A 13506-nucleotide genomic window follows, 5' to 3' on the forward strand; every position below is an offset into this window, starting at 1 on the left:
GTGTCTTCATTTACATTTACGCCTGACATTAAAGCCCTACTGCACTACTTGTAGCTACAATGTACTTGCTCCCTCTATATAGAAAACAATGGCTTAGCGGTGCCAGTTGGTCCCCCATGATCCTCTTTTTTAATGTTAATTGAAAGCTGAGTTGATGAGATAACCACCTGTCAGTGACCAGCAAGGTGGTCTAATCCCTCCTGGCCAAACTAGTGCAGACAGGCTTTAAAGTATTTTTAGTGGTGTACATTATTAGGTCTTTTAGATGTAAAGAACACTCATCAATAAGTAACAAAATTGAGAGATATTTGCCACTTTGGTATTTCATGTTATGTGTGTTTGCTTTTGTGAATGCCCAAACAGTTAAAGGGAGTGGGTAGTCAGTTTCCATGTACAGAAGGCCGTAATTTGCTGACACCAGACTTGGTGGAAATACCATTAATGGGAGTACAAATCTGCACACAGCAAACCCGTTGGCCAGTCAAGAATTACCCCCTAGTCTCTCGGAGCATGCTCGAAGATTCTTTGGGTGAAGGAAAAGCAAAGCATTACATAAGGTCTAATGGTCATAAAACTCAAGGCTAACCCTGGTGATTGACAACACCTGTTACTGGGTAAACACCCGAACGGTGTCGAATTCCCCATGAGAGCTGACTTCTATGTGACTTTAAGTGTATTGACCAGTCATATTTCTAATGTTTGCCATTTTCGGATAATCCTTTCAAATCTCTGTTTATTAATCTACATCATTGACTTTTCTCTCTCTCTCTCAGGGATTGCATATTCCTGCTGAAGCTCTCAATGGTGCTGCAAACATCATGCTCAAATACTTCACCAATGACAGCTTTGCCATAGAGACTATCAACTACCCTCTACCTAGGAATGCACAGAGTCAGGTGAGATACCAGCTGACCTCTGCAATATTTAGCATTAGACAATACTGATGTGTGTGGGAACTTGAATTTTTGTCTGATTCTATCCTGTAAATTTCTGTTCCGTATTGGCATCTGATATTTTGTTACATGCATACTGTATGGGTATTTTATTCAAGAAGTATTTATATAATTCTTGGATGGCTTCGACTCGTCCAATATTGTCATAGCTCGAGCAATATATTCCTGTATCACACGAAAACAAAGCCATACAATACTATTATTATTATCTATCAGGCTGACTCGCGAAATAAAAATAAAAAAATTGACTTACCTCAGTAAATATGACTTTGTTTTTGTGTGATATCGATAGTTGAAGTTCCTGGATGACTGAGCAATGCGAAAACAGTATTGATCAGTCATTTGGGTACTGCACTAAAGATATTGAATACACTGATTTATCGTTTCACTTGAAAACCTTATATAGATAATAATGTTGTATATTGGTCAAGGCTCGTGACTTTAATACAAGAGGTTCCGAGTTCAACCTGGCAATGCTGGGATAATAACACAGGAAGGACTCACAGGAAGGGCAATATTGATACTGATGTGGCTTCCATAGGTGAATCAGACCAAATTTTCATTATTTACAGTTATTAACATCAAGGAATGGGCCGGGTGGCTGAGGTGAATGCTTTTAAACATTGGTGAAGCTTCTAGCAGTTATTCATATAGTTCCTTATCACATTTGCAAAATAAGTTTTTGATTGAAAGTCAACTACAAGACTTGAAATCAGGGGTGGTATGTTAGTAAAATCATATAAATTGTCAACTAAAAAAAAAATCAACATAAGGACAAGTACTTGGTCAATGTGTGCACAAAGCTGGCTGCATCCACGTACAGTTAACAGTAACATCTGCTCAATCACTGATGCTATGTGTTAGCACTGCACAATTTTTGTTTGTTATGAGAACATAATTTCTCCTAACATTAAAGCTAACATCGTTTACAGAATACGGCCCCTGTTTGGAAGATGTATAAAGAGGATGGCTTGGTTTGGGTATTCTGCTGTATTACAGATGCACAGACACCATACAATGAAATGAATTGTTATTTATTTTCTTGTATGTGTACAGGAAGATGCAGCCGTTGCATCCACGGAAGTGTTCTATTTTGCTCTCCTTCTGCTGTTCGGTCTGGCTTTCCTTACTGCTAGCTTCATCCTTTTCATTGTCAATGAGAAGCAAACCAAGGTAAGGTAGTACGTTGCATGTGAGTGTGGGTACATAAATGTGTAATTTGATCTCCTACTCTTTGATTCGGCTTTCCTCAATGATTGCTTGAGTCTCTTCATTGTCAAGTTCATTGTCAAAAGAAGCAAAGAAAGCTAGGTAAAATAATGGCACGACAATATCATTTTGTTGCATTGGTTGATTATACAATGACAATAATTTTGTATGAAATAAAGAGGAAAATGTTTGGCACTTCATAAAACAGTGGAATAAGCTAAACCACATTTAATTTAATCTGGCTTTATGAATCCACAATGGGAATTATACGAAATATGTTTGTAGTTAACTTGCTGTTGTGTTTATTTGTGTGCCAATTTGATCTGCTTTAAAAAAAAAATTGTATACACCATTGCTTTTATATTTGTAAATTGTTATTCTTGTATGTGTATGTTTAAATGTTCAATTTATTATTGTATTTCTCAATATGACTCTTACAATAAAGAACCTAGTCAGATAATATTTTAAAAACTCTCATAATCCAATATCCGAAACTCTTCTAAACCCTGCACCTCTGTACCTTTTCTACCAAACCCTGGTAGTCCAAGCACCTGCAGTTTGTGAGTGGCTTGGACACGATCACCTACTGGCTTTCCAACTACTGCTGGGACGTCATCAACTATCTCTTCATCTGGATCATCATCATCATCTTGGTAGCAGCTAGCAGTGTAGACGCCTACACGGGGGAAAACCTGGACAGCTTTGTGGTTGTTCTGGTAAGTGACCGTTCCCAAGGCCACTGCTGGTCACTCCTTAGTCAGTGACTATTCCTTTAGCTGGACTTTTAAAGATAATTCAGAAGTGATATCATACATGTACATGGTCAGATCATGATACAAATCACCTATTTGTATCTAATTTTTGTAATAACTTATCACAATTATAATGTTTTCCCCAGAAAATATGTAGAGAGAGAAATATTGTGAAGTAAATGATAAAGATTATGTACTGTAGTTTTTGCCAAACAATTCATGTTTTAATTAGTCTTCTGACCAAAATATTTATTCACAAAAATGATGCATATACATGTACATACTTCATATCTTTACAGTTTTTAAGATCATGCTGTAGTTTCTTTTGTATTTTTATAAGCTATAAATGTGTTACATAATCTCTGTTCTATGTTTGTGTACACAAAATCAAAACATGATTTCTATTCAATGTTGATGCTTTTGTTTGTACATTAATACTTTGTTCTCTATTGTTTCTGCAGCTCCTGTTTGGATTAGCAGCCATCTCTTTTGTGTACCTCTTCTCCCTGCTCTTCAACTCATCTGTGATTGCCTATGCCTTGACAGCGTTCGCTCTCTCCCTCATTGGCATGGTAAGAGACTTTTTTTTCTTTTTAAATAATAATTTTTTTTATATTTATTACACATCTTTAAAATGAAGGGTAGCCCAATCAACAAATAAATATTGGTTTTCGTTGAGGCCCTTCATAACACAAGCAAGACATTTCAACAAATCAAAATATAAATAAATATAGAAAATTACAAAATATGACTTTAACAAACAAAATATTGCAAACCAGGTTATAGATAAACAGATTTGAACATAGAGAATAACAAAATGAGTAATATGTATATGATACAAATATGTAAATGCCATATATCCAAATTAAAGCAAACAGTAAAAAAAAAAAAAAAAATTAACAACAACAAACAAATAAGAGAAAACCATACTGGTAGTCATATTATAACGAGGATGTCTTTTGCCATTTTGCCATTTATCTTTTAAATGGTTTCATATTTTTCTATAAATCTAATGCGTTTGGGCAATTTATTCCAGTTTGATAGTGTATAAATGACTAGACCATGCATCCATCAAGTTTGAAATTATTCTATGGTTAACCAGCATTTTATGTGAAAGTAGCATCATTAGTAACTTTACAATAAGGGCCATTTCTCACATTTTATCATGAGACCATGGGATTTCAATTAATCTCCCAAAGAAATTGTTGGTAATTTAGTTTCAGAGTTATTTGTGCTTGGATTCTTTGTAGTGTTGAGCTGTGCAATAAAGCAGGATTCATTTTGTATTCAATCAACTACTGTTAAGTTCCAGTAAGACTTTATAGTCTTGCAGCACTTGATATTTTGTGATCAGATAAAGATATCCACAAGGTGTAGGCTATACACAAACTTTAGTAGTAGAGTATTTGGGTCTAACACACTTTAATATGAGTGGGACTAAAGACAGGAATAATTTACAATTGTCTCTCTCTTCTTTTAATGGTAGGGTTCTCTTATAGCAGTCTTCATTCTTGAGATCCTGGAGGAAGACTCGGCAGCTAAGTACACAGATTACATCTTCAATCTGCTACCAACTCATGCCCTGGCTCGATCTATCATGTTCATTGCTACCAATGATGCAATCCGGACCAGTTGTGAGAGCTCAAAGCTGTAAGTGATTGATTGATTGATTGATTGCTTGTTTGATTGCTTGTTTGATTGATTGATTGATTGATTGATTATTTGATTGAATACAGCATTGATTGATTGAATACATTCTCAATCTGCTACCAACCCATGCCCTGGCTCGATCTATCATGTTCATTGCTACCAATGATGCAATCAGGACCAGTTGTGAGAGCTCAAAGCTGTAAGTGATTGATTGATTGATTGATCTCTTGATTGCTTGATTGCTTGTTTGCTTGTTTGTTTGATCGCTTGTTTGATTGAATGATTGATTATTTGATTGAATGCACCCTTGATTGATTGGTTACATTCTCAGTCTACTACCTACCTATGCCCAAAGCTCAAAGCTGTAAGTAATCGATTGGTTGGTTGGTCGGTCTTTGATCTATCGCTTGAATGGTTGATTGCTTGCTTGAGTGGTTTTGTTGATTAAGTGGTAGGATAGTTCATCCTTTGATTGTTTTTGAAGGAGCATGACCATTAACTTTCAATTGAAATATTATTTCTTTTTAAAAAAAATTCTTTTGGTTCAATTGTAAGCAATCAATTATTAAGCAACATAGAGCTGTAATCGTTTCTCAAGTCAGTTCAATCTGAGGATATCTATACAAATATGCACCCAGGCGCGGTAAATGGGTACCCTGTAGGAAGAAATTCTGTGAATGCTTGAGCACCTTTTATGGTAGCTCAGCTAAAGCTGGTGTAATGATATGATTGCAGCTAGGGCCCTCAGGGAGAACAGTATGAATACTGATTAAAGAAGACATATTATATGCATTTGTTCTTTCAGGGCTCGAGAGCAGTGTGCCAATAGTAATGTGTCCTATGCTTTGAATAACTTGGATTGGAAGCAGCCTGGTATTGGATTGAACTGTACCTACCTTGCCTGTGAGGCTATCATCTATCTACTACTCACCATCATAATAGAGGTATGTTGCAAAGCTGGGGGGCATTTCATAAAACTTGTCATCAGTGACAAATGACAGTTTTTGTTATAAGCTACTGAAATCCTTCCTTCTGATTGGCTATCAGCAGATTTGTCACTGATTTTGTCATTTGTCATTGAAAAAAGGCCTTGTTAAATGCCCTCCTGTTCAAATCATAAGGCTTCTTATAAGTAGATAAACAATGAATGAAGCTTGCCAGACAGAGATACAAGGGTCTTTGAGCATGTCTGATAATGTTTGGGATTTAATCTATACTACTATATTGATAATTGACTACATACTACTCTATTCTAGATGTAGATAACTTTATTTACTTATTTTGCCTAAATTATTTAGCTCTAAAATTCATCAAATTATTGAATAGAAAATTTATGAGGTTGAGTGGTCATCAAAAGAAAGCTCCTTGTAGTTTATCATCAAGGTATACTTCATTACACTCCCTTTCTCAATATTTTAAATTAGTTTAATTTTATTTTTCTGATGCCATACCACACTCTCCTAAACATGCCCTTTTGTGTTGCTGCCATGAGTGGCATGTTGTACACCAGAAGTGGGGAGAGAATCATGCATAATCTCTCTATAAAATTTCTTACCTTACAACCATATAGGGTAACATATTTTTCTTCTTCCAATGAGCTTTCAAAAATAAATAAGTATTCATTTCCTTGCTTTATTATCCTTTAGCTTGGTTTTGGTTACTCCTGCTGTGTTTCAAATTACTTCAAGGACTCTGGATTGCCCCAGGTGAGATTAATTTAAATTGATTGTTGATAAATATTTTTAGTTTTATTTATACATGTATTTATTATTTGTTTTGACATGTTGACTCCAAACAGATGAAATATTCTCAAGCTCAGTTGTTCAGAGGTCATGTTCTGTTTCCATAACATGTTCCCAGCACAGCGTCTTTTGTATTGTTACTGTTTTTGGTAACCTTCCAGTGTTGAAGGCAGGTTATACTACCACATATTAAAGCCCCACTGCACTACTTGCACCCTCTATATAACAAACAATGCAAAATCGGTGCCTGTTGGTCCCCATGATCCCCTTTTTCTTATGTTAATTGAGAGCTGATTTGATGAGATAACCACCTGTCAGTGACCTTTGCAGGGAGATCTAACCCCCCTGGCCAGTGCAGCTAGTGCAGACAGGGTTTAATGTTAAGGCTACATGTTAAAATTACTGTTTAAGAAAATTCTGTTGAGACAAATATCTGACATGGTTTATTACATTCCCTGTTCAAATTTATGTAAACTTGCCCTTAACTTTCTATGTAGACTATTCCTACTCCAGTGTAAAAAGATTCTATGAGGTTCATGTTTGTCCTTATTGTTGTTTGTAAACAGGATCCAGATGTAGCAGAGGAGAAGATTTTGGTTGATAACACTGATCCACATGACAGCAAGTATGCAGTTATTATCAAGAACCTAGCCAAGGTAGGTACTACACATATGCACAGTGGTATAGAGTATCGAAGCGTGATGACAAACTGACCACGTTGTCAAGGTTGCTGGTTCCAAACAATTTTGTGCTAAAAAATGCTGTGGTAATCACACCGACCCCAAACGCTAAATTTGCAATCAGCTCCAGCCTGTTGGTTGAATGATTTTGCGGTGATCCTCATGTGCAGGCTCGGTTGTTTAGAACCGGTATCCTGGATGACCAATGAATATGATGTTTGCACTTTGATACTCTATATACTTGGTCCTGTCACTATTGATTGGGCACTTGGGGGGGGGGTGGTGGGAGCAGGGGGGAATAAAATTCACTGGGTGGATAAAATGCTAGGGAGCAACAGACCAGGGGGGAGAGGGGTTGTATCAACTTCTTTTCACCTTCCCTTGTCTCCTTTCTGTTATTCTTTCTGTTATTATTCCTTCCAACTCGTTGTTGTTTTTTTTTTTTTTTTAAAGGGGTGGGTTGGGTTGCCATTTGATGGGGAGGGGGATTTTCCACTTGGTCTAGAGCATATTACTTCAGAAGAAGTTTGAATGGTTAGGAAATGTAATGAATACTTGCATGTGACATTTCTTCTTGTCATTCAACCTTCTATTTTGAATGCGTGTATGATATATTTGGCTCTTTCAATCAGGAATATCTACTTTTGTTCAGTTTCATTACTGAGAAAGAAAATTCAAGTAAATGATGATGTAAGACTGAAATGTTATAGTTCTATGTTTGTAATGGTTATGTTGTAACCCTCCATTCCTAGGTTTACCGTGGGAAACGCACACCAGCAGTAGACAAACTCTCTGTTACCATCCCGAAAGGAGAATGCTTTGGATTACTAGGAGTTAATGGTAAGTCCTTGCTGATTTACTCCCTCATATTACGATCAATGCTGTTAAGTTTGTTGAAATAAATTTAGATTTATTCATAATTCTACCTTAGCTTGTTTGAACATATTCCTCATATTGATTTGTCAATGATAGTACATGTTAATTTGTACACTGGGGAAAAGTTGTTTCATCTCATGTCTGACTTGCATTTGTAGTATTATTGATAATAAGTTTATTGCTGAATAATAGTTTAATTAAACATGTTGAATAACAATCGCTAAGGAAAATCAGATTGTTATTTTTTAATTTTTCAATCATATTCCATCATCATTCAAACTTAGTCAAATATTAACTTATGTCGATCTGATACTTGTTTTAGGAGGGAAATGAGTAATTTCACATTTTGTTTAAGTGGGCAGTACCAAATATAACTTCTCAAGCACACATATTTTTAATGTAGGTTAACTCTCCTAGTAATTCCTTTTCCTCTGAACTTTATATATTTATTGTAGGTTGATTAGTATATATTAATTGTAGTTTATAACAACGATACTTGATTGAATGTACTATTATCTGAGAATCACCATTTTTGTGTAAAGCGCTTAGAAACATATTGTATTGAGCACTCTAGAAATACAATGTATTATTATTATTGGTGTATTTCTGTGATTTGCAGGTGCTGGAAAGACAACGACCTTTGGCATGCTAACTGGTGATGTAAGGATGTCAGCCGGTACAGCTTACATGGGAGGCTATGATATACAGACACAAAGAAGAAAGGTATGGTCTTTACTTTTATATTTAAGGCTAATGGTGGAATGATGGCCTGTACAAATTGAGTTGTAATGATTTGTAGACAGAAGATAAAGGAGGAAGGTAGCACCTTATTTTGTCTCCCCCCCCCCCCCCCACCCAACAACAAAAAATAATAATGAAAATGTAAAATATTGCCAGTGTTTCATCATTAGTCTGGAAACTACATGTATACTACAGTTGCAGTGCAAAACACCTGGGCCCTGTTGCGATTCGAGTTGTGATTGATCCAAATCAATCGCAAGTTTGCATTCTCCTATCTCTTACATAGTTGCAATTGATATCAATCGCAAATAAGTTACAATCAACATCAACTCTTTATAAGACGGGACCCTGGCCTAGTTTACTTAAGTATAAATAGTTTACCTGGAATTTTGTCTTTGTTTGATAAACATTTGTGGTGTTTTATTTTTATCAATTGTGTTTTATTTCCATTTATTTTTCTCAGGTGCAACAGCGAATCGGTTATTGCCCCCAGGTAAGATTCTTTATTACATTTTATTGTGAATAATGTCTTTAGTTTGACCATATAAGTACTATTTGAAATCTTGTTGGAGTCGATGTGTGGGTATTGTATATAGCATCCGTTTCACACAAATGGTTCTTAAGTTAAGTTACAATCAATACCAGATGATAGACAGTTGGTTGTATTAGAAGCTGTATTAAAAAGTTGTTAAGTCAGTAAAAAGACGTTAGCATACTATTGCCTCATTTAAGCGATTGATTCACACACAATTGTTTGACGCAGTTTTTATTTCACCCTTTTAAATTTGTAAACTCTGTACGCATGCATTATAAAATCATTAGAAGGTTTCTGGAATAAAATATAATTTTGAAAAAGAAATTTACCTTTGGCAGAAACATGGTCATAAAGTTCTCCTTTCCTCATCCATGTTTGTCTCATCAGTTTGATGCCCTAGTGGAGCGGCTGACCGGCCGTGAGGTCCTCATGTTGTTTGCTCGTCTGAGGGGAATCCCCAGCAATCAAATGATATCTGTGGTAGATCATACCATCGACCATCTCAACCTAAACAAGTGGCAGGACAAACTGTGTGGCACCTACAGGTAATGTATGATACACAGGCAGAGAGCCTGTTCCCATTGTGTCGTTTTGATTTTCTATTTCACAGAAGTGGCATACATCTCTTTTGATTTCAGATACTCCAATTTTCATCACACCATTTAGACTTATAAATTTAGAAAATACCTGTATGATTGGCATTTGTAGGACCGTGCCTTATTCTGTTGACTGGTAAAGATGTATTGGCATATTTAGGGGTATGCTAATATTGGAGCTGTTATTGTGTCTTGTAATTGAATAATTAGAATAACAAACTGATTATCATTTTCCTTTTGTAATACATTATTTATCTTTATTGGAGACTACTTCATTTTAATTCAACATGTATTTGCAATGGGTTTCATCCTAAGTATCTCAATAAGTTACAGGTTTTATTGTACACATAAGTGGTCATGTGGTGTGTGTTCATGTATTCATAAATTCCATACTTGCTTTATATATTTCAAGTTCAACATATTAATACATGTTTTGTCTTTCTTTTGCAGTGGTGGAAATAAGAGGAAATTGAGTACAGCAGTGGCTCTGGTTGGAAACCCACCTATCGTCCTACTTGTAAGCAAACCCATTTTTACCCATCTATTTGCACCCATTGATACTTCTTAGCTCATATATATATATATATTTATATATATTTATGTCACAAATTATAGCATCATTATATGTTTTGATTTCTTCTAGTCACCTACATTTTATAGACATTTTATCAATCAGTCAGTCTTATTCTTATAACCATTTCCTTTTGAATGAATGCTGCATTTATTCATTAGTTCACTACAGGAATAGCAAGTTGTATTAAATCTATAACACTATGCTGCATGTTTATTGTAAAGTAATCAAACGTTTTTTCTGCCATTGAGAGAGATGTAGGTTTGGATTTTAATGTCATTTCATTATTTGAAGGATCGATTACACCACTTAGGTAGAAACAAAGTACAATTGCCTGTGTCCCTGGATTGCTTCGTCTGTAAACGTGTAGCATGTCTTGTATATATATATATACCTGTAGGATGAACCAACGTCTGGTATGGATCCCAAGGCTCGTCGTTATCTCTGGGACTCTCTGACATCCATCATGGAAGGGGGACGCTCTATTATCCTTACCTCACACAGGTTTGACAGCGTTCCATTTACTCTTTAACCCTTCTCAAATCGACATCCATTGTATTTCTTATTAAGCTCTTCAATTTTGTATGACAAGGTATCATTTATCCATAATGAATCGAAGACACAAAAGAAATTTTAATATATATGATAGAAAATTTTGATTTGAACTTAATGGCATGGGGGTGATACATGTACTTGTACAGTGAAATCTGTACATGAAGACCGCTCAAGGGTAACATGAACAGTGACCTTCATAGGTAGGTGGTCTTCATGGGCAGGTTCCTTTTGTTAAGGTTTCAATTAGAAATCATGTTCAAGGAAAACCAAAAATGTGGTCTTTATAGACAGATGGCTTTTCTATACAGGCGGTCGCTAAAGCAGGTTTGACTGTGTAAGGATTTTTTTTTTTTTTTAATCCTATGAAATATTCTCTGTCAAACCACATCTTAAATAGATGTCAAATCTTTCTTCCAAAGTACTCCAATTTATCTCAGAGGAAAGTGTTTTGATGTAAATACATATAATTTCATAACATGTTGAGTAGGATTTGGGTTTGATGCAGAAGTCAGTAAATTCTTGTATTTTGTGTCATCTGTTACAGCATGGAAGAGTGTGAAGCTCTATGTACCAGACTGGCTATCATGGTCAATGGACAATTCAAGTGTCTAGGAAGCACACAGCATCTGAAGAGCAGGTTGGTGACAGAAGAAATATATACTCATTTGATTGATGGATTGATTGAATGTCTGAGTGAACGGATGAATTGAAATATCAACAATGATGAATTGATTGATTAGTAAATGAAGTTATGAATAAGTGGATGAATATTGAGTGAAGATGTTAATGAATGAGGGGAAGAATGCATGGATGGATGGATGAGTGAAGAATACACAAATTAAACATTTCGATTAATGGATATATGAAAATGCAGGAGTATTCATATTTTTTAAAGACCAGATTTCTCACATTGATGTAAAATAGCTAAGACGTAGTGTGTAAACGAGTTTCTAGATTTCTTTCATTTGAATTATTTTGTTTAACTATTTCAAAGACCTGTACAAAAGAAAATATTGGACATGGTCAGTCTCACTTTACACATTTGTGTTTCATGCAAGGTTTTTTGTTTATACATAGTTATAGTTTTCCTAAATACTCCTGTTTAAGCTTTGAAATGTCTAATAAACCATAAATAGAAAGTTTGCATTGATATGAATGATTATGTAATAATCATGATTTACTAATAAATCCATCCTCCTTAACAGATTTGGTACTGGTTACACTCTCATCATTAAGACCAGTACACCAGCATTGATTGCACCCACCAAAGCTTTTGTGGCAGAAGGATTCGAGGGTGCAGTCTTACTTGAACAACATCAGGTTGGTATTCAATAATTACATTTAAGGAACTCTTTGGAATAATAGAATATTATTCCATATGTTTGGACATCAAGATCACCACTAAAATCTGAAAATATTTCTATCAAGTGATAGTTATTGGTTAGGGAATTTTTTTTCTTTCAAATAGATTTGACAAAACTCAGTCAGAAAACGAGTAAAGATAACAGAGATTAATTTCTCTTTAGACACACAACAACCCAATAGCTTGGAAAACTGTCCCAAAAGCTCTTTCCACCAGTTCTGAATAGATTTCCTGAATATTTATGGCTGAAAAGGGGTCCCGTTTCACTGCAGTATGATAAATTCATACTGTATTTCTTATAGGGTATTGTAGCCATCTTTTTTAAAGTTCTGTCTACTGAAAGTGTGTGTAACTAATCATCTAATAAGAGGGGAGGGGGAAATCCTGAATGATTTGGTAATTTGTGAAAAGAAGACTTTCCTTTAGAATTGTGTATACCTTGGCGTGCCACACATACCGACAATGAATAACAGGTATTAACTAGGCACTATCAACCACTGAAATAGTTACAGGTTAAACATTGGAAAGGTTCATCAAAAGCCAGGTATCTTCCTTTTGTATTGCATAAAATCTAAAAATCTCAATTTTAACAACTAAAAAAAGAATTGCTGGTAAGATGTGATAATTAGTCAACCATTTTATGATTTTTCCTTACAGCAATTGGTGCACTACCAAGTGGACAGTGGAACCACCAACTGGTCCTTTATCTTTGGTCTCTTAGAGGAGAACAAAGAGAGGCTAGGTATCGTAGACTACAGCGTCAGTCAGACCACGTTAGAACAGGTCTTCATCAACTTTGCAAAGGATCAACATGTAGATCCGCGTGCCAAGCCTGAATAAGAAGACTACACTGCAAAAGGTTCTCATCAGTTTTGCAAAGCATCAATGTGTAGATCGACATGCAAAGTCTGAATGAGGAGACTACATTGAGGCAAATTTTCATCAACTTTTCAAAGCATTAACAGGTAGCCCCAGGAGGCAAGTCTGAATAAGAATACTAGACTGGGGGAAATTATATAAACTTTATCACATAGATCCACTTGTCAAATGTGGATAAATACACGTAGAGGCAAATTATGAATTGAGTAGTAGCAAGTTTCAAAGTACCTTACTGTCACTATTTGTTTAATGATTATAAGCAAGTGATTGCCTGACAGATAGATAACAATATTGCCTATTTTTTTAATAATTGAAACCATATCAATATACAAAGCAGTTGGAAAAGTCTGAAAGACAATTTTCTATAATCAGAGAATTTTGCTCATAAAGTGGTTTATGAAAAC

At 35.3% G+C, this 13506-nt stretch overlaps 1 protein-coding gene across 2 annotated transcripts in view; it reads left to right on the forward strand.

Annotated features, from left to right (window-relative positions):
- Positions 1-13063, forward strand: part of LOC373526 (ATP-binding cassette transporter subfamily A) — a 45300-nt gene extending 32237 nt beyond the window's left edge. For both annotated transcript variants that reach the window (XM_030975047.1, NM_214649.1), the window contains 17 exon segments: positions 774-896; positions 2010-2126; positions 2705-2878; positions 3376-3486; positions 4401-4564; positions 5370-5508; positions 6211-6270; positions 6873-6962; positions 7739-7826; positions 8482-8585; positions 9067-9096; positions 9526-9683; positions 10185-10251; positions 10706-10809; positions 11405-11497; positions 12066-12180; positions 12881-13063. In XM_030975047.1, coding sequence (XP_030830907.1) covers positions 774-896; positions 2010-2126; positions 2705-2878; positions 3376-3486; positions 4401-4564; positions 5370-5508; positions 6211-6270; positions 6873-6962; positions 7739-7826; positions 8482-8585; positions 9067-9096; positions 9526-9683; positions 10185-10251; positions 10706-10809; positions 11405-11497; positions 12066-12180; positions 12881-13063 — 1920 coding nt within the window.
- The last annotated feature ends 443 nt before the right edge of the window (positions 13064-13506 follow it).

Source organism: Strongylocentrotus purpuratus, unplaced genomic scaffold (assembly GCF_000002235.5).
Source record: "Strongylocentrotus purpuratus isolate Spur 01 unplaced genomic scaffold, Spur_5.0 spur5_scaffold_8, whole genome shotgun sequence".
In the NCBI taxonomy this organism is placed as follows: domain Eukaryota; kingdom Metazoa; phylum Echinodermata; class Echinoidea; order Camarodonta; family Strongylocentrotidae; genus Strongylocentrotus; species Strongylocentrotus purpuratus.